At 49.5% G+C, this 24019-nt stretch overlaps 6 protein-coding genes across 6 annotated transcripts; 4 read left to right on the top strand and 2 right to left on the bottom strand.

The window, feature by feature from the left end:
* The first annotated feature begins 599 nt into the window (after positions 1-599).
* Positions 600-1381, top strand: M430DRAFT_68432 (hypothetical protein). Its single transcript, XM_024869350.1, has one exon. The coding sequence runs from the start codon at positions 1000-1002 to the stop codon at positions 1264-1266; it is 267 nt and encodes an 88-aa protein (XP_024719321.1). The 5' UTR covers positions 600-999; the 3' UTR covers positions 1267-1381.
* Positions 1382-4273: 2892 nt separating this feature from the next.
* Positions 4274-5739, top strand: M430DRAFT_36383 (hypothetical protein). The gene has a single exon (XM_024866921.1). It carries the CDS (start codon positions 4367-4369, stop codon positions 5270-5272), a length of 906 nt encoding a protein of 301 aa, XP_024719322.1. The 5' UTR covers positions 4274-4366; the 3' UTR covers positions 5273-5739.
* A 3877-nt stretch (positions 5740-9616) lies between these two features.
* On the top strand, positions 9617-11645 carry M430DRAFT_29867 (hypothetical protein; the record flags this gene model as incomplete). The annotated part of the gene is made up of 2 exons (XM_024865910.1): positions 9617-9800; positions 9850-11645. 2 exons carry the CDS (start codon positions 9617-9619, stop codon positions 11643-11645), a joined length of 1980 nt encoding a protein of 659 aa, XP_024719323.1.
* A 156-nt stretch (positions 11646-11801) lies between these two features.
* M430DRAFT_125489 (hypothetical protein) lies at positions 11802-14007 on the bottom strand. The gene is made up of 5 exons (XM_024861952.1): positions 13798-14007; positions 13298-13644; positions 13029-13239; positions 12790-12983; positions 11802-12739 (listed from the first exon to the last, which is right to left on the bottom strand). The coding sequence occupies exons 1-5, from the start codon at positions 13924-13926 to the stop codon at positions 12058-12060; spliced, it is 1563 nt and encodes a 520-aa protein (XP_024719324.1). The 5' UTR covers positions 13927-14007; the 3' UTR covers positions 11802-12057.
* A 1229-nt stretch (positions 14008-15236) lies between these two features.
* Positions 15237-17535, bottom strand: M430DRAFT_105443 (hypothetical protein; the record flags this gene model as incomplete). The annotated part of the gene is made up of 2 exons (XM_024861005.1): positions 15237-17378; positions 17425-17535. 2 exons carry the CDS (start codon positions 17533-17535, stop codon positions 15237-15239), a joined length of 2253 nt encoding a protein of 750 aa, XP_024719325.1.
* A 1094-nt stretch (positions 17536-18629) lies between these two features.
* M430DRAFT_125495 (hypothetical protein) lies at positions 18630-23672 on the top strand. The gene is made up of 7 exons (XM_024861953.1): positions 18630-18745; positions 18812-18983; positions 19042-19248; positions 19300-19440; positions 19494-21114; positions 21345-22056; positions 22118-23672. Exons 2-7 carry the CDS (start codon positions 18916-18918, stop codon positions 23506-23508), a joined length of 4140 nt encoding a protein of 1379 aa, XP_024719326.1. The 5' UTR covers positions 18630-18745; positions 18812-18915; the 3' UTR covers positions 23509-23672.
* Positions 23673-24019: the final 347 nt, after the last annotated feature.

A 24019-nucleotide genomic window follows, 5' to 3' on the forward strand; every position in this document is an offset into this window, starting at 1 on the left:
AAGAGGCTTAGCCAGGCAGATAACTAAGGTAATCCTGGGCCCGAGGCGGCGCTATACACCGGGCCAGGACCGTAGTGGAGGGGTTTGCGATGCCGAGTGTAGTGCGACGACCCGGGGTCTGACGGGCGCGGGAATCCACTTGGCCGTATGGGAATGACGGCAGAAGCTTTCCGGCTGCTGCGCTGCTCTGGCTGAGTTCGACTTGGGAATTTACGAATGCGAGAGTCAGTCCCTGAGGCAGCAGAGTTTCGACGGCTGGCACTGTGGCAGCCACACCGTGTATGTGTGATAATAGGAAGAGGAAGACAAACGACGGGCGCGGTGCGTCGAGGTGTTCGTGATAGGCCATGAAGTCGCAGACGCCTGCGAGAGGACGAAAGAGGGCCCCTTTGCGAGTTGGGACGCAGCCGCGCGACATTAATAGATCGACGAGGAGCAGCAGAGTGCCAGAGAGAGAGAAGAGTGAGAGAGGAGTACAACGGCCAACATTTTCCAACCGCAGATCCTCGGCATCGTCCAAAGGCTCGAAGCTGATTGCCCGTGTCTGCGCATCAGGCTGCTACTTGTATGCCTGCGGGCCGAATCACAACGGCTGGGGATGGGCGAGCAAGTTCCCGTTGTATGCATGCGTCTCATGCACCAGAACCAAAGCAGACAGAGCCCCAAGTGTCAATCATTCATGCCAGATGCTGCACCTGCATGCGCCCTGGTTGCCGAGCGGTCTGTAGCTACAAGGGTTCCATTGTCCCTTTGTCTCTCGCCATGCTTCGTGCGACTCCTGTGCGACTCCTACCAGGGAGTACAAGAGCACAAACGACGTATGTGCCTGCGGCTGGAGATCTTCTAGAGATCCATTATCTCACGGTGGACTGAAAAGAGAGATTCGTCTGAGCCCCGTCTGGGACCACCCTCCTAATTGGGACCCTGTCACTCTCCAATCTGGACGGAACCCAGAGTGTCACTCAAGTCCAAGGTTGATGATTGATGGACTTATAGTCGATGCGATTGATCGGCGTGAATCTCCCGGCTAGGCTTGAAAAGAACGTGGTGTTAGCCCATCCGCCAGCTCACGACTCACAAGGAAGATTGGGTAGCTTGCAGGGTCGCTGCGTGAAAGGGCCAGATCAGCTCGCAATATTGACCGCTATCATCTGCTCCTTATTTTGTTTTGTTCTGCTTCATGTCGATGTCTCTGTGCATCCCATTCATGATGAGCGTTCATCTGTGCTAGAGCAGTATGTATCACGGCTATATTCTGCAAGGTGAGGAATGTTCTTAGTCCCAAGAATCTTCTTCGACGAGTACGGGTAGGAACCGGTCACACTAGATATCATCATTGCGGGTAGATATACTTTGTATATATATCAGCCACACTAGGAATAGCCGCTGTATAGAATAACGTAAGGTGGTCTTTCTTAATGACTATATCACTGGTTGAATCATCAGTCTGCACATGTTGAGATGTCGAGAGGTCATGGGGCCACCTGAAATACAAACCGGAATAGAAAGCCCATGTAGAGATGTGGTTGCAATCAAGTGTGACTGTGTGAGATTGAATTGATGATTCTGAACAGACACCCTTTTCTGTTCAGCTTTTCTGCTGTTCTCCAGTCCGTCTTCTACCTGGATCTGGTGGCGTTGATGCTGGACAGCAGACTCGTCTGTGAGGCAGCGTGGACGGACTGGCAGCGCAATTCTTGTGCTACAAGAGCCGGCACCAATTCGTCGATGGCAGATATTTAAGGAAGGCTTAAAGTTCAAACCTGACCAAAGTAGCTCCCATGTACCAAAACGGGTTTTGCGTGCACTGATAGATAGCACGCACGGAGGGCACTCGTCCACTTTTGACCCTTGCCCGATCATGCCGGTATGTGCTAGCGCAAAGAGACTCTGTTTTCGCGAATCACAAGTCGGCATCGATACCGAGACGCTGGCTCCGGGACTACTCTGGGCCCTGCAAGTGTCAAGAGACTACGATGCAAAAGAACGAGACCCCGCATACAAGCGTACGGGGGACGGCGGGAAGGCCAATCATACCTTGCAAGTACCGGCCAACCGACTTGCGCTGCGCGGAGCACCAGGGCGCCGGTTTGCTATAGGTAGGTGGAAGTGCCACCAACACAAAGAGCGCAGCCTCCCAGGGAAATTATTAGATAACGTAGGGTGCACCTGCCCTCGACCGCTGCATCTCACCGACCCGGTAGAGTGGGCATTTGCTGTTCCCTATGCTCAGGAAGCCTGATTCCATGCATTGCCTTAATTCTCATCACATCAGTCGTAGAGTGGCTTTTCGGACCAGGCAACGAACTTTGGGATCCTTGGAGCTTGTTTGATATAGCAGTAGAGTGTAGCCAGATCACGGAAAGGGAGAAGGCTGAGCAGCTAAACATATCCAATAGAGCACGAACCTGATGAAGGCCACCACGAGGGATCATGAATAGGATAATTTGCGAGCAAGTAGGGGCTCGATTGATCCCCTCGTGGTCGCAGGGAAAGCCAGTCGGAATATTTAGAAGCTTCGTTGGTGGCGGTATAGAAGCTGAGGCCCATTGGCCAGAAGCGCCATGCCACATATCACACACTGTAACCCCCCAACCTTCGATACACGAACCTGCAATCGAATGAACGTCTCGAGTATGCCCAAGGCATGTTGCCTGAGAACAAATGGCGAGGCAATGGCCAAAACCCGAAGGATTCTGGAGTGTCTGAAGGCGTGATATCACAGTTCTTGACACGAACTGTGAGATATCATGGTTATCCAATATTTATCAGCCTCGTCTTGACTAAGAGGGTCCTCTCCACAAAAGTGACGGCGGAATAGATGCGCCCCTAGGAGCCATCGAGGCCGGCAGTTCATGCAGCCTTAGGGGCCGAGACATAATCAAAGCATGAATTCCCAGAAGCCGTAATCGCTTAAGGGGGATACAACGCTATGGCGCGCCAATGGGCCATGTGGTTCGTGGGACGTCTCGATCCACCAGTAGACCCGGAGCCTGCGACGTCGCGCTTTGAAGGGATCCCGCATTTGGATAGGTGTCAACCATCTTTGTCTCTTGTGGTGTGTGCAGGGTGGTCGTCTGGCCCGGATAAGATTTGGGGGGTCTCGTTCTGGATGAGAATGCCAAACAGTAGCATACCATTCCTCGTAATGTTTTCGTACCTTTGGAGAGGCCAATGGTGATGTTGCCTCGGATATCTGGGATGCCACTCCAATGCGCGATGTTTGAATGTAGGGCAGACATCCTTGTGCAAATTATTTTCATCGTTGCTTGAGCCACATTTCCTCAGAGTTCATGCACGTAAGGTAGAAAGACCTTGGGGCTAAAGCGACGCCACCTACCTTCATCTGACCTGCCACGTCCACAGCCCTTCGAGAGCGGTACTGCATATTATTTTCAGATTCCAACGACCCCACAGTCTGGGTCAGACGCCGATCCAACGTGGTCGAGGATGTGCTTCGCCATCTTTGTAGTGCTGTTTAGCGGCTTCCTAGACGCAACAAGCCGGCCCTTTGGTTAAAGAGGGGGCTTAATCGCCCTGCCAGAAGGCTTTATCTCAAAACTTGCTGCAAGGTCTGCAAAATCGACCAATCGTATCAAACTCCTTTTTCTTAGACGTCTTCGAAGACCACCACGAGATACCTTGCCCTTGAGAAATACCCTTCGGTTCTAAATTAAATCAAGGTAGATGCCCTTTAGACAAGCCCATGGGGAAATAACTGACCTGCCTGGCGGATACCCCAGCCTCATTTCACCTCCCTCGATCTGCATTCCACCAGCGTGCCTTGCTTATCAAAGCAAATACGCAACAGTGCGCGACTCGGGAACTATATCGACTGCAGATGGTGGGGGAGAAGTCAAGTAAGCTCTGGATCCCTTTGCATTCGGTTACCAAACCAGACCTCAGGTCATAGTTACCATAAAGTCACCCTTCAAGTGAAAATAAAGGGAGACACTCCCCCTTTCCTTGCCTAGATAGCTTCACTGAAGTTTATCCACTCACCTCGACCCCTAGCCATACATTCAAACACCTTGGAACGTACGTACCTGTGTTGTCGGACACACAGGCCATTCATCATATAGACCCCGACAACAGTATCAACATTCCGCGCAACCTTCCAGGAATCAACATGTTCGCCCATAGAAACGGATCATATGATTCGACTCATTCGAGCGCAGACTCTTCCTCTTATACCGATTCTATTAGCAACTCGGTGAATGCCACATTCTCATCAGACTCCTCTTGGGAACCATCATCTCCCACCACCAGCCGACAATCATTGGCAAGGCTCGATAATAGGCCATTTGCTCCATCCATATACCCCGATGTATATGGATTCAGGGATGAATTTTCGGCTGTGTCAGAAATGGCACCAGAGTTATATCCTGGATTTTTAGAGCGAAGCATGCTCTTCCCCCTCGATAGCGAGAAGGTGTTAATCGGCCAAAGCATGATGGGGTACGACAACTTCCCAACATATGCTGCACCAATTTACGAACCTTTCGAAGTCCAGAACGCCCCAATGAATGAGCCACCAGACCTAGAACTTGACACATACTCGCCGAAACAGACTTCTCGGTCTCCAAGATCCATGGACTTCGTGGTGCCCTCTCAGACAACTTTCGCTGAGACGTATGATATGCATTCTCAAATGGGTGCGGTCAGACCAATTGATATGGATAGCCCGAATTCGGACTATACCACGGACTCCCTGATAAATTCACCGGCTCGCAGCGCCAACTTCTCGACGCTGTCTTCAGACGACTCTAAGTCGTTTTCAATAACACCATCGAAATCTCCCCAATTTCACCAGCGGATGTTTGAGCCACTTCAAAGCTCACCAGCCTTGCAGCGTATTCAAACAGATGGGCATACGTTGAAAGAATTGCGAAAGCAGAAGGCGAGACGCAACAGTGACATGGTGCCTGTACCCGGCCATATACGTGTGCAGAACAGAGCAATCAAGAAATGTAGATGGCCAGGCTGCAACGGGAAATTTCAACGACAAGAGCACTTGAAACGGCATGAGAAGACGCATACCAACTCCGAGACGTACATGTGCCAATTCTGCGACAAGCCATTCGGACGATCGGACAATCTCAAGTCACATACCCGGCTTCACGCCAATCCCAGCAAGAAGTCGTCCAGGACGAAGTATTTCCCCCAGGCTCGGAAGGCTTACGAGGAAATGACTCGGAAGCCCCGTAAGATAGGGGACTTGAATACCGGTAGTTCGAAGGCCCAGCCAGATACTCCCACCACGCCTCGGTAGCGGTCACGTGGCTAAGACTATTGACCCGGACCCCCCGATGTCCCCGGTATATCTCGCTCAAGCGGCCAAACCCTAGGTACCGTAGGATCTGGGCAACATTTGTGAACAAGCTATGATCAACGACAAACGAACTCACGAAGCGGAAAGATGGGATGTGAAGATGGATTGATGATGGACGAAGATCGGAAAGGCTTTCCTTCTGGTGTGTTTGGCGCTAGCAAACCAAGCGAGTGCCCCTTTTCCGCCCTCGGCAATGCTCCTTTCTATGTCGCCGCCATTATCAAGTATAATGATTGTTAGAAACGGCAAAGAGGTGGCTGCAAAGCCTTATATGATTATTGGGTATTGACGGAGTCTTTTTTTTTCCATCGATTTATAGCAGGCTGCTACTACTACAGTAGCTTTTGTCAGTCGGTCTTATCAGTGAGCATTTTGAAGCGCAGCGAATACTTGGAGTGATTATGCTCATGCTAGTTTACATAAATTTTGATATTTGTATGGTGGTTGCAAAATATCAGGCCTTTGGATTGTGAAGATCTGGATTTTGTACCATTAGTGGTGTAATTCTAAGGTGATGGGCTTTGATTGCAATGATTGGTCAGTAAACTTACTTAGTAGCAGTCCTCGGACTCCTTTGAGCAAGAAGCCAAACTTCTGGCTTTGAAAAAGTAACTATTATTATCCACACACAAGATATGAATAAGCCTCAACTCATGCAAGCCATTATGCGATGATATCTGTTTCACCCGTCTTTCTACAGCTGGTGCCTAGAGACAGATATGCTGTGGAACGGCTGTGGAACGGCTATGGAACGCTTGTACACCATCACGCTATACAAAAGATCCTCGCAGATCCGTGCGGCCCCTGAAAACCGCAAGGGCCGCAATCAAAACATGGCTTGAGATCTTGAGTTAACTAGCATCCCATGACGGGACTCGGGAGTGTCGAGAGTGGTTAAAGAAGAATATACGGTACTGCACAGCCGTTAAGGCTAGGTTGGATTCGGAACGAGGGTGTCGCTTCTGCAAGGGCCACAATGCCTTTCTTATCTCGAACTCCCGAACAAGTAGCCCCTTGCTTGAAGGCACCGCAGAGGCAAGCCGCAAACAAAAGTAAGTTCAATAGAGAAACAAAGCTCTTGTGTCGCCCGGATCCATGCTCCGTACTATTTTTGCGCGCGCTTGCGTTTGAGATCTTGTTAGTATATGGTTGCCTTGCCTAGCTTGGGGGCTGAGGAGTTTGAGAGAGATCCTAGCGGCATCTTCAACTTTCAATACCACGTCTGGGTCCTTGCCTCAATACTGCAAGCAATCATCAACCACGTTCATGCATATTCTTCTTCTGGCCTTCCTTGCGCTCTATATGGGTGGAAATGTCTCCGAGGACCTGAGCAATCGGCAAGGCCGATACTCAAGCACTGGCCACTAGACAGCACTGTAACGTTTCGTCTGGTAAACCCTGTGAACATTGTCAAGAGTGTATTGAAACAACCTCCAACGCCAACTGTACTGAACCGACTTTCTTCAACGCAAAGTTCCATTTCCTTCTCATTATCAAAGAATGAAAACATCTTCAAAGACATAAGACATTATACAACCTGACTGCCACGCTGTCGAAGGGTGGCAAGCAGGTTCGAAATCATAACAATTGCGCGGTCTTCAGGGCGTGTAAGCGGGTATTTTGGCTCCAAGCAGTGCTTTTCGATGATCAAAATGGAGTAAAGGCTCAAATGCCTCATCTGATTGTCATAGTTTGGGTGAGTTATGACTTATTATAGATCTCAACAGAGATATGAAGCTTATCTTATTCATCAACAGAGTTCGAGCTGTGAATCGATATGATCGACGAGATCGCCAATCCTCTCGCGTCTCTACCATTTTCCAAGAATAATATTTGTTCACGCAAGCAGCAGACATATTGGCAATCTTGCGTCCTCTTTCAAAGCCATCTCAAGATACTCCAGCAACGCCCCATTGGTTGGAGCCACCGAGAGGGCAGAGGTTCTTGATGTTTTCGTCCATTTTCTGAGTTCCAGATTCTGATTCGTAAGTTCAACTCACACCTGTACACCCCGAGGCCGACTGGGGACAGTGAAATGGTTGCATTGCTCACTGGGGCCGACGGTGGCGGGCAGGCCACTTTGACTGGCTAAGCGATTGCTCCCACCATCGGAGACTGCCCCGATTGAGACGAAGAATTCGACATAGATAATTTACCTAATCTCGACACAGAAGGGAAATCTTGATAACAAAGCCGATTCATCACACAGGTAGGTCATTACACTAATCCCAGTTAGACTTAAATGGTACCAAAACCGTGGTGCGGGCCGTTTGACAACCTTCTAGAACCAAGAGGTGTCGGGATTCCCTGGGTCGAGGCCGTAAGAATGTGAAACACGAAATGTACAAAATCAACAGCTTCAAAAGTAGAATATATGTCTTAACACAATGACACTAATCATTTCATATCTTCAGAATTTGAACGTCCGATTGTTCATTCTGTTCGTTCGTGATGAATCTGAAAGTTGGATGTCGTGGCAAGGTTTGCCGTAAGGCCCTGATAATCGCCGCCCTTAGATCAGTGTTTGAGACGCAAAGGCAGCGCTGGATACTTCGACCAGGTTGAGGGACTCTAATTGGCGGATCCTGTCTTCCCCAGTTATAGCCAGTAGCGGAAGGATTCCGATCGCATGATTGGGGGCCTAGCCCCACCATCTTATACGGAGTATGAGCTTCTTCACCTCTTTCGTTTCTCATCTGCGTGAAGCATATCATAGATTCACACCAGCCATAGCGATGCCACAGTCGTGCTCTTGTATTCATTCTCCTTGGTGTGATTCTGAGACTTGAAACCCCATATCAGCGAGATAGCGACGTGTTAAGCCGTCTTAAGCCGTGTTGTTGGAGCTTGGACGACTCGGAATCTTCAAAATTCCACAAAGACCACAAGTGGCCGCAAAGGAGTTACTGTCGAGTAGTCCGATCGAGGATCGTTTGAACCTGTATTGAAAGTCGTTGATGAGTGAGTAGGTTCCGGGCTGCATTGCTCGGCCTGCTTCTGACATTCGGTGCGTGTACTATCTCTTGCCTCTCACGGAAGAAGTCGTCTAGGTGCACTTTGAGTTCCAAAAGCTATCAGTTTCTGTTAGTCTGACGGTTCTGTGGTAGTATTGGATGCTTGATGCTTAGGTCATGGATTCATCAGCTCTATTGGTTGTCCCGAGAAAGATCACGGGGATCAGCAGATATTCCGCCTCAAAGTTTGTGGCTAAGTCTCCCCTTGGTACATCGAGCATGGCATCCGCTGGGTGATGCGGCATTTTATTTCTGAATAAGGGAACGTGGAGCTCGACAACTTGATGGACCGTCCATCATCGAATTCAAAGTCGAAATAGGTAGTGATATATGAAACCTCGAGGAAGATCAGAGCGAACTTGAAAGAAATCTTTTGATAACGGTATCTAAGATTAGGAGTTTATTCTGAAGATCGTGACTGTTTGGTCAAGTAAGCGTTTGTCTTTCTTCCAGAGTAAAGAGTAGTGGGACGTTATCAGGGCCTATAAAATAATCCGGAGATAACTTGGTAGTATCCACGTTTTCGGTGACCTTGATGATCTGTTCCACTTCTGACTCTTTTCCTAACTATCCCTCAAGTGTGGCATCCGTTATAAGTGACTCGGCTATTTCTTTCTCTGGCTATATTTTGAGCAGAGCACTAAACATAGAGCAGGTCCCATCAAGCTGCAAACCGAACATCGTTGTGGACGGGGTTAAACAGGGAGCAAGAGCTCGAGGTGGCAGACGACGGCTAGTCAGTATACTGAACTGGATCTGATTCATTTGATCAAGTGAGTGACACCTCTTTTCCTAGATGACCCTTTTCAAATATATTAGCCATTGCCCGATAATGTGTGGGCAAATTCTGGCTAGATTACCTCTGCACCCTGATGTCTCCCAACCGTCTATCCACTGTAGGCTCCATACCTTGATGGGACTATTTCGACCTGGAGCCCCATTTTGCACACAGTTCTGAACCTGGAATAGGCATCATCGAAGCTATGGGGCATGAAGGTGGATGTGGAAGAAGCTGAGACAAGATTGAAGTCAACTCGACGTTCGAAATTGAAGACAACGAACGGGACTGGGACGCAAGGCTGTTGACTCCACTCCATCTTCAACGCTCCTCTGTATTGGAAATTATCACGATACTCTGTCAGGCTCTCGCGGTGTTGTGGTTGACGACTTGACAAGATTGCGCTTCAAAGATTCTCTTTCAATACCCTTTCTCGGTTATCGGTCAGCTGCCCTCGACTGCACACGAAAATATCAATATCTGCCAGCCAACATGTCTCTCCCTACCTACCAAGAAGCTGTTACAAAACCTCATCTCATTGACCTTGTTGCTCCATATCTTGAGGCCAACGACTTGGCATTGGCAAGCCGTGTTTGCAAGCAATGGGACAAGGCATGCTGCGGCCTCCTATGGGGAGAACCACTCAAGGTCTTGGCCAAGAAGGAGAATCCATACGGTGAGATCACGCCCTCCAGAAGAGAGCCTTGCTAACCAGAGCTTGCCAGGCTGTACTCTACGCTTCTTCAAATTTGTCGATACGGCGCGTCAGAAGCGTCGATCCTTGATTCACACCCTAGATTTCCGGCCTTTAGTTTCTATCAAGTCAGCTAAGAATCGCCAGGACTTGGCTCTACATGAAGAGGTTCTGAATGCCTTCTTTATACTGGACTGTTGCCGCGAGCTACGATACGTTCGATTCCTCATTATGGATGGCATTGACAATTGGGAACTGGACGGGTCGATTGCGGATGGTATAGCAACCGATACGCCTAATACGCTGGATTCTCCCCTCGCGCAGCCATCCTCGAGTGCTACATCCTCTTCAGCACCCTTCTCTTTCAGACCTGTTCGCAGTCTGGGACTATCCAATGCCGAGGCCCCCTCGCAACTGGAAGATTGTGACCCGTTCGCTAAAGGAATGGAGCGCCAAAGTTGCTCCTTGTTGCTGAATCTGTTCTCCCTGCATGGATGCTCCAAAGTAGACGGAATGAGGGTTTTATGTCTTCCATCTATTCTCTGTGAGACCTTGACGTTCCTCGATATATCATACACGGCGACTAGTGAGAGATGGCTTCAATTATTTGCCGGACTCAGGCTACCCAATATCCGCGTCCTCAAGCTTCGGGGATTACGCCTCACAAGTCAATCTCTTCCAAAATGTATATTCGAAACTGCTTTCAAATTATGGAGCTTGGACCTTAGGGATAATCTCCTCACGGATGAAGTCATTAACCCCATACTTCATCATTGCTTTCTTCCATCAATCCCCGAGCAGCTCGACGACGATGGACTCTACCACCTTCCACCTACCTATGAACGCGAGCCTGTCGACCATTCCCTACGTCCGTTTGATGGAATTGTCCCTCTTCGCCCCGACACCAAAGACGCCTTTCTGAACCATATACACCGGAACGTACCATCAGCCATGGATGAGAGCGACCTTGTATTGCAACCCACAGGCCTCACCCACCTCTACCTCTCCAATAACAGGTTCACATCCGAAGGGCCGGAATATCTTCTGTACAATACCAACCGCCTTCAAGTCTTCGACATTGGCAGCGTCCGCGAGGAGCCATATGCCAGCATCAAAATCCGGCACGTCCACAGCTGGGCACAGGCAGCTGGGTTCGGGTCGTCTTTCCACCGCCGCAGGAACTCACAAATCGCATCGTTACGCGTCCACCACTCGATTGTAACATTCGTGCCCACCATTTCCTCCCCCGCGGCCGGCTCCCCGCCGGCCACATTTTCCCTTCGGCACCTCGAAGAAGCCGAAGTATACGGCAGGCTAGCGAGCCAGAAAGCCAGCGCGGCAGCACTGTATCCCTCCTTCAACTGCGGCATAGAGACGCTCACGCTAACTGGCATACCGACCAAGAGCTACGGCTTTACCATCCAGCAACTCGTCAAGCTGCTGGATGATTGCTATGCCCAGGAGGTCGATCTCGCCCGTGCCCGCCCAAGGACGAGCCATCGCCGTACGCCACAAGTTCTACCCGGTCTACGAACTTTGAGACTGGAATTTGTGCCAGCAGATGTGGAGGTGCGATTACCGGGCGGGGGTGGCTATTCGGTGTCCGGCGACCCAGACGCCGACGCCTTTCTTGCGAACGCGCTGGACGATTTCTCTTTCTTCGAGTCCGACACGATGTTGGGGACGGCGACTGGGGACTTGGATGCGTTGAAAGATGTACCGGAGGAGTTGAGACGGATGAGGAAGCAGAGTGAAAGGAGGTGGAGTGGGAAGTTGGAGCTTGTTGTACCCGCCACCGCCACCGCTACCGTGAACAAGGATCTTTGATATCTGGATTACAGTTAGAAATTTGAGGGGGGAGTATGGCGTAGCTGAATACCCTGAAATTGGTCATTTTTAGTTTAGTGATAGTTGATTATTTCAATTGGAGATTCCTTGAAAATAGCCTGTCTCGCTAATATCATATACTTAGGAGGGTATATTCGTAAAAGGGGCAAACTCTCATCATTTCATTAATCATAAATCATCAGACAGATCTAGGAGTATTACACATACTCATCAAAGCGAATGACAAGAAGCGCTCCATGTGAACCCGAAAACCAAGCGAGAAACCAAGCAAGAAACCAACGCATCATCAGCGGCAAACCCACCAGAATCACAACATCAAAGATCACCGGCTTACGCACGGTACAGGTAACGACAGACTCCAGCATAAACAGACATGCCCACGCACACAAACTCATCGAACAGCATGACTAAGCTTCACCATCAGCGGCGGCTTCTCCCAGAACGTATACACGGGGATGCCAGCCAACCAATCCTTCTCCTGATCAAGAAGCTGCAAGTCGAAGTTAAAGACGACGCGAGCCAGAATGATCTTCATCTCGGCGAGCGCCAGACTCTTGCCGAGACAATCGCGTGGCCCGACCGAGAACGGCCGGATCGCTTTCAGCTTGTCGTGCTGGAACTCGGGATCGCTGCCCAGCTGGCGCTCCGGGCAGAACTCGGTCGCGCGCGTGAAGTTGCGCGATGAACGCCCCGCGGCGTACGTGTCGACGACGACGATGGTGCCGCCCGGCATGTAGTGGCCGGCGATAAGACGACCCTCGGCGGGCACGATGCGACGCATGCTGCCGGGGAGAGGGGGGAAGAGGCGTAGGCCTTCGTGGATGACGGCGTGGGTGTATTTGAGGCTTTGGACGCTGGCCATGTTGATCTCGGATTCGGACTTGAAGGCGCTGCGGATCTCGGCGGTGAGCTTGGCCATCGCGGAGGGCGTGCTCAGGAGATAGTACGTTATGGCTGAGAGAGCCGAGGCCGAGGTCTCTGCCCCGCCAACCATAATCACTTTGCTAGACTCCATGATCTCGGAGTAGGTCATGCCCGTTGGCGTGTCCGCGAATTCAAGAACCCGACTTAGGCTATGTGGGCTATTAGATTGCTGAAGAGGCAGAATGGAAGAGCGGCTTACAAGTCTGGACGAGGATCAGTAGCCTTCATACGTCGGTCAAGCATGTCTATAGTTAGCTTTCGATGCGTGATCTCAGACTCTCTGAGATGCTTGGGCAGTAGCCGCATGACGACGTTAATCAGTGGAGGGAAACGTTCAGCCATGCCCAGGAAAGTAGCACCTTTGACCCAAGTGTAGAGAAGAGCCACCCAGAACTGTGAATGTCAGCCTTTTCCCTCAGATGTAGACAATGGACTCACGTGTGACGATGACCTTTCTAAGCAGTCGAAGGGCTGGCCAAACAACAAGTCTCCAATTGTATCGAAAAGCGTATATTCGTACCAACTGATTATATTGATAGGCTTGTCAACGTTTTCCCGGAGTCTTCCAATCAGCTTGTCAAAGTATTTAAGCAATATAGGTTCCGACTCTCGAAGGGTCTTCTCCGCAACAGCGTGGGCGAAATTGCGCCTGAAGAGTCAGCAATAGGTCCACAGATGACACACTGAATAATGACTGGAATGCAAACCTCATTCGACCATGCGCAACATCACTGGGCTCGGTGAGAATGCTTTTGGCTAAACCCGGGGCAAGGTAAAGCTGCGTCTGATCCTTTTGCAGTTGAGGCAAGCCCCGGGGCTTTTCGTAAATATCCGCCCATGCTTCTTCATTCGTGAAGGAGATCTCGTTCGGAGCCAAGCGGACAATAGGGCCGTACTTCTCATGGAACTCGTGAATCTTATATGGTAGGAGACCAGTGGTCATGGTATAGGCGAATGGGAGACGTGAGGCTGCCCATAGCCTCGGCCCAGGATATTTAGCGAGGGGATGGAAGTATAGACGGTATATGACAATAGAAGCTGGGATGAGGATCACCTGTAGATTTGATAGATATTAGCTTTGAATATTAATAAGCCGGACTCAATGAAATTATGACATTCGAGACCGAAGAGGGAAGTGAGGAAGTGAAGGAGCCGACAGAAGAGGGATATTTCGAATGTATGAGCTTGAAAGTGTAGTAGGACTTACAGTAGTGACCGCCGCGTATAAGGCACTCAACCAAGTGAGATTGATCGATCTGATAAGGTTGGATAGCGGCGGCGTGGCTTGTGGGAGTAGTGGTAAGTGTTCGAACTGTAATACACTGTCATGTAACATTGTGACACCGTGGGGGTCGAAAAATTTGCAGTTCAGTATCAATATGAGAAAAGAGGTCTAAAATAATTTGCAGTAGGTAGGCAACGCTATTCAGGAGTACTTCGTAAAGCAGACATGCACGCTCAGAAGACAAGAAAAGAGGATAGTCGTCGGACTAAAAGCACTGCTCTTTATATCTAGAGAAAGTGTGGTTCCAAGACAGTGGATAGGTAGCTTACCTGATCTTGAACGAGGACGACTTACTGATGTGGAACACGGGATTCAGGAATCCCGAGGGTCTGGTAGACTTCATCCTATAAACTGAAGGAGATCCATGCCATCATAGAAGAGGAAAAAGAACCACCAATGACTAGGAAATATAGACGAATGTGATAGGAAACATGAAGCAAGGGGTGGAGTATGACCAATGATACCCCAGAGGGAAGAGAAATTGATGAATACGCCAGCTTTGCTCTTATCCACTATCGATACATATCCGTCACATGGAATGAGAAGGCGGCTGGACCGGGAAGACGGGCGGAGGATGGAAGCATTAGGTAGGAAGTAATTCCAAGTTTCTTTGTTGGAAATTTATCACGTGATAAAGCTCCTCTGAGAATTGATGGATGAGATCTTGCAGATCCTTAATATATGGACTTATCTAACCCTACATTTACTTAGCACGGACAACCAGGCATATAGGTATGCAGGGCGACTCACAAATAGAGTCTCTTGACTCTTCCTTCTTGAGAGCCTATTTACCTTAAACCGTGCTGAACGCCCGGGTAGCCTAGCCATTGGTACCCAATACCAACTCCAACTCCAAAAATCCCGGTTCCAAGAATGGGGAGGCTCTAATCATGCAACTAGAACTATGTGACAAGGTCTAGCCCATTGAAGTCCTCTCCCTGCTGAGCAAGGAGAGCTGAGCCGAATCCAGCAGATCAGGCGACGCGGCAGGATATGACAGGTTCTATCCAAGCAAAGGCCAGATCAAAGGCCAGAAAAGGATAGATGCTTCCAGGGCTACTGAATTTGGATTCGAAATGAAGATTGATCGTTGGCACACCCTAAAGTGCCGAGGCGGAATGAGGATTTTGAGGGTAGGCCGAAGTAACGGTAGAGAAGCAACGCCGTTGGAGAGCGGGGCTCGATAGTTTGCAACGGAGCATTGCATGGTATCCCAAAGCCTCAGAGCTGATAACAAGAATCGGAGGCTCGGCGTTGACTGTTCTTCCGCGCCCTGTGGCTCGCCCCGAATCTCCCATATTCGGTACAACCATACTCAGATCCTCATGCCCCGGCAAAGTTACGAATTTAAATGCTCCAGATCAAGGATTGTAACTATTCATGAACCCCCAAAAGCTATCATTTCCAAAATCGCCCTCAAATTGCCAAGCCTCACTTGTATCAACAATGCCCATGTCCGTCGTCGCCATGCTACCAAGCTGCGGATCCAGCATCTGCGTATCTCCAATCGTCGAAAGATCGTTGTACAGAAGATCGTGCATAGGATGCAATGGGGCCATGGAAGAGAAGTCAAAGTTTTGCTGTGGTAGCATGTTTCCGGAGAAACGCTCCCACGCCGAGGCAGATGGCGGGGTTGGGGCTGTGAGGTTGGATATTGTGGGCTGTGTGTATTGTGGAGTGTCTGCAATTGTCCGGTTGTTGGTTGAAGGGCCGGAGGGTACGTTTTGGACCGACGACTGCGAGGTAGTGCGATTTTCGCTGGAGGTTGAAGATGGTGCGTATGACTCTGGGGTTGGAACCTGTGTGGTGGTAGGAGGGATCTTGCCTGGGCCTAGAGCCTTCTTTAATCGAACGTGGATAGCCTTCAATACACCAAGAGCTGATTTGGCCATGGAATTCCTCCCGCTCATCATCTGAAATCTCTCCATACCCCATTCAAAGTGTTGTAAAGCGGAGTCAAGATGCTCCCTGTTCTCGCATGGATGTAAAATGTAGACGGCAGCTAATACTACGATGGCATCGAATGTATTTATCACGAGGGAGAATAACTTGTAGTCTTTAACGTGTAGCTGATTGAAGTACGTGCGCTGTGCTCGCAGTATGTCAAGACAAGCAACCAATGCAGCGGTCCTGCTGGCAGCGTGTGTGAAGATGTAGGGGCGGTGTAGAGCCATTATTGTGAATGCTGCTCCATTCTGGAGGGAAGGCCGAGCACGAGGTAACCAGTAGCAGTCGGGATGAGAGTCGAACCTGGTGTCGGGGTTCTGTGCTCGGAAGAAAGGGGGGCAATGTAAGGTAATCTGGTTGATAAGTTTGTGCATTCTCTCAACTTTCGGCCAAAGAAGGTGTTGAGGATCTTCCTTCTCGAGGCTGTAGATGTCCCAGAGCGGGGCTGCAAGCTCCACTGTCCATAATAGTGCTGTTAATGGCGTGGGAGGATCGGCCTCAGTTCGCAAAGATGGGGCCACTGTTCTTCGGTTCTTGGGGATGGGTGCATCGATAGGGAGGACTGGCTTCCCATCTCGACTGTCTATGGTTGTAGGCCGTCCAAGGATTATTGCCATGTGAATATCCCAATAAGAAAGTATCATCCACACCCTACGCCGAAGCTGGTCGATCCACATATTTTCCAGCACATCCTCTGCTGAGAGTTGTGCATTTCTAGCTGGACGGTCTGCTGAAATCTTATGTAGACCTATCTCCTGCGCATCTCGGATAGTCTGTGAGAGAGAGTGCCAGCTCTCGGTGATCATCCCACAATTCTTCAGGTAACTCGTTCGCAAGAACCCAGCTTGAACTGTCACTAGAGTCGTATGCCTCTTACCGAGAAGGCATAATATTTGGACACCAGATTCGCTGTAATCACTGGCAAGATCATCGAATGACATCCCAGCAGCATATTTGAGAGAGTCGAGAATCGCGTCGTAGTCCCCATGTTGAAATTGTAGTGCAAGGGCAAGAATCTGAAACAACAGCCCTGGGAAGAATTGAAGATCCCCGGACAGCCCTAGAGGCCCTTTGTTAAGAGTCGAGAAAGATAGGTTGTGCCAGTCTCTGAGATGATCGCGAAAAATGGCTTCGTCTATGGAGTAGTTGTGATAGTTAACCTCGCGGAAAAAGGTGTCGACAAGTTTCTCGATATATGGTTTCGACGGCAGCTGTCGTATGAGACTCTTGTATTTCTCTCGTAGCCCGCCGTTGTTAGCTGAGCTCGGGGGAGGTTTCGATATCACGGAGGGGGTATCCGCATCGTGGTCTTCTATCCTCCTAAAGAGCCCAAGGGTCGTATTGCTATTAGAATTGTTGCTCGCATATCCAAACGAAGTGACTTGTGCTGCAGAGTCGCCTTCGAGCTTCATGGTGCTGAAAGCCCCGCCATCGTCTGTCGAAGTGCTTGCGCCCTCCTCCAGCAATTGTTGTTTCCGGGCAGATTCATTCTCGTAATGGCAGGCCGATTGCTTCTTTCGCGCAATGCAATTTGAGCAGGGAAAAGCACGATCACACTGGGCCATCAGCGGCGGCATGGGAGAGTGGAGGGGGATGCTTTACCTTCTGCTTGCGCCTGTGGCATTCGGTACATGAGATCACAATCCTCCTCCTCTTCCGCGGAGGCTTTAATGGACTTGGAGGACGCGATGCCTGCCCTGCGGCAGGAGGCATACTCTCTGCTGAGACTGTAAACCGTGGATTGCACACACCGAGGGGCGTGTTGTGGAGGGGAAGCAGACTCGGTAGGGTTATCAACGTACTCCGTGCCGATGTGGGTACGCGCTTCTAGGTAAATATAGATACCTTAAGGAGCGTAAAATACGGTATTAAAATACAAAAAAGCGCCAGAAAAATCACAAAGAAAAGATCCGTGGTATGGAAAAGATGTAACTATAGCCAACGACCTAAATAATAAGGCCACAAAACGGCAACCAGCCTGCAACACCAACACGTCAATTTATATTGGCCATTCGACATCGACATCCAGCTGAACCTCTGGCTCCCGGAAAAGTCTTCTCTGCTCTGCAACTATCGCCGACCGGGACTACGGCACAAGACTGTAATAAAGCAAGGTTAGTTATCCTACTTGTTTTGATACACGAGCTCCAGGTCTTATTAGATCTTTGTTTTTAAATCATACCGCGATTACATTTTCAATATGCAATCTTTAAATAGGTACTCCCGTATCAGAACAGCTGGGTCTTCAAATCAGATATCCTTTTTATATGTGTACTACATTAAAGATATGCCCAGCAGACCTATGCATTTTACTACTTACTGTGTAGACAAAAGACCACAGCGTTTGGGTCTTCATGACAACCTCTTTTGAACCTACACAAGGTAGATGTAGAAGGGAGCAGCAGTATTTATGCTGGACAGAAAAGCCTGATATTCAAAACCCAAGGCAGAAACCAGTTTTGATTCCCACCTTAGGTATAGGTATGTTTGAATCTAGGCAGAGACTCTTTCTGCCAGAATACAAGGCAGATGACATGTCAGAACGAGAATGACATGTCTCTGATAATTTCGTAAGGCTAGGCCATCCTCTTCGATAGGTACCTCATATTTTCGCTCTTATTTGGGCGGCGGGATAGGCGGAACAGCGGAATAGTAGCAGGCGGCGGAAGGTGGACAGCGGACAGCGGACAGCGGACGGCGGAATGGCGGGCAGAGTGACAGCGGGACGGGGGACATCGGAACCTCTCAATGACGCAGATGGCCCTGAAAAACAAGCAAGGATAGCTTCTCACTTCCAACAACTAAACACCAGATATCACGACCCTCATTGTCCATAACCGTATGAGTCCTGTTACCCGACCCATCTACATGTTCTGCCTTTCAGTTGCACGGAGATCTCGGTGGCAGAGGCAAACCACATAATGTAAGTGCTGCACTGCAAAGGCCTGTACACAGCAGCGAAACACCCCTGAGGCTGACACGATCCTAGCACAGATCGCATCTTCTTTCACGACTGAAATCTGCCAGCCTCCATATCTCTGGACCGGACCAGATCCCCAAGTCTGGCTGGAATAGTCTGAGAACGGAGGGCCGATGGCGCCCATTGCCTTGTCCCATGTCGATGGCATCTCTGACAGTGCCAGAGCCAGAGAATTATACAAGTCAGTCGCGGTCCATTCCGAACATTGCGCCGGTAGCTAACTGTTTCTTTGTCTCCAGATACTATCAGCCAAATACTCCTATCAATGGCAGCGCCTATTTGCCGCCACCTTCCTACTTGACCGGGGAATTGGTGGATGGCGAGTCCCCGGAATTACATGTCACATCGAACGTCACCTCCAGCAAGATCTCCTCTCCGGATACAGCCCTCACAGCATTTTGTCAATTGGTGACGTGGCGGACAGGAGCACAAAGAGCGATGCTAAGGTTTGGAAAGACAGATAGATAAATGTAAGTCTGGGTGCTGACACAGGATAGCGTTGTTGACCATGCCACACAATACTTTATCGCAGAGAGTACAAAGACGATCGATTTGTTAGACAGTACCCATCATGCCCCTGGCGACGATCTCTGGATGGGATGTAGCTCTGTCTCAGTGACTGGCAGGCTGTGTGAAAGGTAAGACTATCCGGTCTGTGGATGTGCACGACTGCCGTGCTAATCGCAGCCAGAACCATTCGAGCTACACCCACGAAGTCGGAAGACTACCCATCATTCATCGTGAATGATTTGACCAAACACGAATCCTTTAATAAACTTCCATTTGTGACAGGACCACCATTTCTGAAGTTCTACGCTGGTGTTCCTCTGGTAACCAAGCGGGGAATACCCATTGGAAGCCTGTTTATTGTTGACCCCGAGCCTCGAGATGGACTCAGCAAGGAGGATATCCATTTCATGGGGATCATGGCTGACACGGTCATGAGACACTTGGAGATGGTCAGAGAGGTTGAAGAACACCGCCGGGGCATGAAAATGAGCCGCGGCCTAGCATCCTTTGTTGAAGGACGTGCGGAACTTGTCGAAGCAGAATCAGATACTGAGAATGAAGAGGGCACTAAGATTGCTGGACAATTCGAGACTGATTCTGCGGTTGGCAGAGCCAAATCCAAGGCAGGATCAACGCCTGGCTCCATCCATTCTGGTTTTGGATCTGCGTGTAGCATTGAACATAAAGAGATTGAGTATTCCAACGCTATGGTCAAGGCCGAGCAGGAAATCCTTGATTCCCATAATGGCTCTCTAGTCCACAGTACACACCTGGCACCTGATTGTGGATTGCAACCAAATTCCTTTACTGGGACTAACGCGAACGCTTCTTCTCTGGCCGCTGACCTTCTCGATGACTCCACTCCAGGCGACAAATCCGAAACTTCTACAATGGAAATATTGTTTTCACGTGCAGCTAATCTCATTAGGGAGGCGTTTGAAGTAGAAGGCGGGTGTGTGTTCTACGATGCGCAGAGAGGATTCGATTCACAAGCCAAACCGACTCGTGAAGACTGTGGGGATGATTTACCATCTTCGGGTGAGAACCATTCTGATCACGACAAGAAGAGCTCAGGCAGACCGAAGTCTACTTCCACTGGTCTTGGGGAGGGGCTATTCTCAAGATCTGTTGAGGCAAAGAAGCCGGTGGAAATCCTGGGCTTCTCTACTGCAGCCGCTTCCTCTATAAACGGCGATGAATACCCATGCCCAGGACCAGAACCTCGGGCCTTCATCCCCTTCGATGAGAAATCGCTCCATACTTTGCTTCGACGCTATCCGCGAGGAAAACTATGGACTTTTGACACTGATGGTTCTGTATCATCTTCATCGGAAGAGAAGTTGTCCGACTCCGGCAAGGATCCAACCAAGCACCGCAAAGATATGGATCGTCGCAGAGTAAAAAAGGACAAATCGAAAGCTGATGCAAAATTTCTAGCAAGCCATTTCCCTGGAGTTCGTCAACTACTTTTCGTCCCCCTTTGGGACTCCGGCCGCTCTCGCTGGCTTAGTGGATGTTTTGTCTGGTCAACTGAGCCTACCCGCATCCTATCAAAGCAGAGTGAACTGGCCTTCCTGACCGCATTTGGGAATTCAGTAATGGCCGAGTATTCGAGGATTGATACGGAGATCGCGGACCAGAAGAAGGGTGACTTCATTGGAAGCATTTCACATGAGCTTAGATCGCCGTTGCATGGTATCCTCGCAAGTGCAGAGTTTCTGGGCGAAGAATCTTTGAATGCATTTGTGAGAGGATTGGTTGAGACCATTGATAGCTGTGGTCGGACGCTGCTCGACACTATTGTAAGTCAAAGGCTTTTCTTATGATCTCCCGTCGACATTCTCAACCACCGAGGTGCGATAGTCATTAGAAATTTGAAATGGTTGGGAGCTCTTTGATGATTCAGGATCCGATCATTGGAACCTAGTGGGGTTGCGAAGGTTTTACTTAAACCACTGAAGACAGACCCATTGACCCTGCCTTTCTATTTTTTTCATCTTCCTGGAAGCACGTTCCACTGACGTTCTATCAGAATCATATCCTTGATTTCTCGAAGATTAACCATTTTGAAAAGACTTGGCGGAAAAATAAACGTGGTGGAAATCGACTGGGACCACCGACTGAAAGCGCATTGGCCGTGCGACAGCCCGACGTCCCTATGATGAATCTCTTCGCCGAGGTTGACATTTCAGTAGTCTGTGAAGAGGTTGTTGAGAGCGTTTTTGCCGGTCATGTTTTCCAAAATATGACCGCCCAGAGCTTCGACATGGTCCCCGGTGCTCGAGGAAAGATGTCTGATCCGAGACGATTTATCCCCGATACCACAGTCAGCCTAGCCCATGCGAAGCATCCAGAGGTTGCTGTAATTCTTGATGTTGATATCCAAGACTATAACTTCACTACGCAGCCTGGAGCAGTTCGACGAGTCATCATGAATTTGTTAGGTAACGCGCTGAAATACACCTCACACGGTTATGTGCATGTTACATTGCAAGCCAGTGAGATACAAAACCGCAACACACCTGGAAGCCCCGATCAAGCCCCACGGTCTATGGTAACTTTGATGGTGACGGATACTGGAAAGGGAATCTCTAACGACTTCCTTCGATCGAAGCTATTCACACCATTTGCGCAAGAGAACTCTTTGTCTAGTGGAACTGGCCTTGGCCTTTCGATTGTCAGAAGTATCGTCAATCTACTAGAAGGAGAGATCACCATAGATAGCGAAGTGGGACGTGGTACTCGTAAGTCTCTACTTCTCTAGTCCATTACTGAGTTCGATCTACATGCTAATAATCTTATCAGAGGTCAAAGTATCCCTACCCTTGTTGCGAGAGATGCCAAATATTCCAGACTCAGCAGGCAGTGCAAGGTCTGCCACTTCATTAACCCGCGAAGCTGATGAATCAATCGCGACCTTACGAGCTCGAGTAGCTGGCAAGACGGTATCACTCTACGGCTTTGATATCGACACCCTAGATCCAATCACCCGTCAGATGGGAGATCTGCTCAGAGACTCCATCAAAACCTTCCTTACCAAATGGTATGGCTTACAACTCGTGCCGCTTGGTCAAAGATCAAGTATTATCATAGCGAACGAAACCCCTCCTACAGCTGTCTGCAAGCTTATCCGGCAGGGTACCACCAATGGCGAAACTCCCACTATTCTCGTCCTTTGCTCGCACTCCTCCCGCTTCGACCGTACAATATCCCCTACCACAGCGAGAGGGAATGTCGGCTCGGTCGCAAAACCAGTTGGGCCCCTCAAGCTTGCACGAGCACTACTGCAATGCATCGAAGGCGCACCACCCCTGACTACGCCAGGCCTCGTAGATTCTCAAACTGTAGCAGAAAGCACCGATCTCAGCGGAGTCTTCGAAGAGCTATCTACCTCTCCGCACAGAGCGGAGGTGCTGGACAACAGTCGTATGGCGGCCGGTAGCGACAATGCGCGGAAGGCAATCGAGTCCCCGTCTCTGAACCCGCCGACGGAGAAGGTTAAGGAGTTCCCGTTTCCAGTTGAGAAACCACCCGTCTCGGCAGCAGAGAGCATGCCGGGTGATAAGGAGATCGTGCGTCCACGTATACCGGGCGTCATTTCGACTGCACAGGTATCGGCGGATATGGGGACCTCTTCTCACACTTCTAATACTTTTGTAGCTCCTACCCCAACAAGTCTGCCAAAACCTCGTTTGCTTTTGGTGGATGACAATAGGATCAACCTGACCCTTCTCCGGACATACATGAGCAAGCGCAAGTATGAGATCATGGACGAGGCAGAGAATGGTCTGGAAGCCGTCAACAAATTCCATAACCGCGCGGACGGATACGATATCATATTTATGGACATCAGCATGCCCGTCCTGGACGGCTTCGGTGCCACCCGACAAATTCGCGCGATCGAAGCATCGAGGCGGAACATCGCTGCAAAACAGGCATCCGAGACCAGCGCTAATGACGCCGGTGAGGATAAGGAGAGCAACAAAGGGGGTGAACAAAAGTCGAAACAAACTCCGGCACTAGTCATCGCCTTGACCGGGCTGGCGAGCAGCAGAGACCAGAACGAAGCCTTAGCATCAGGCATCGATCTCTTTCTCACGAAGCCCGTAGCCTTCAAGGAAGTGGGCAAGATGCTAGACAACTGGGAAGCCAACCGGGCACATGATAGCCAAGGCGCAACGACACGAGATGTATGATACGATAAGCTATTTCAAGGCGTAGACGAGATGGGATAAAAATGAATTATGCTCGACAGCATGGGGTGGCGTTCTGGACGGTTTGCATGTATATAGGCCCAGATCAGATAGATATCTGGCAGGGTCTTGGTCTGGGATTGGGTCTCCATGCCGGCAGGCATAATGAAATCATGTTGTTATCTGACATGATGTGTACAATAGATATCAATTAAGACGTGTATATGGATATGATGAATAAGGTAGGTTAAAATTCGAAATGAGAATGAAGAATTAAGGATTGAATTCCTGAGATAGATGTCTCCCTCTCTCTCTGCTTCAGCTCTTCGTAACGCAGAAAATAAAGGAAAAGAAACTGTGACTATGGTAGACTTATTATACATCTTGTGTAATAGTGTGTAGTTAATCTCTATAGTAATAGTTGACTAAGAAGCAGGGCATTGTTATAGGAATAGTGATATCTTGCTCTATTGAATAGTACCAACAGTTGGTATTTGATCCATTGACTCACCTT

This window comes from Amorphotheca resinae (genome assembly GCF_003019875.1).
Source record: "Amorphotheca resinae ATCC 22711 unplaced genomic scaffold M430scaffold_9, whole genome shotgun sequence".
NCBI lineage: Eukaryota > Fungi > Ascomycota > Leotiomycetes > Helotiales > Amorphothecaceae > Amorphotheca > Amorphotheca resinae.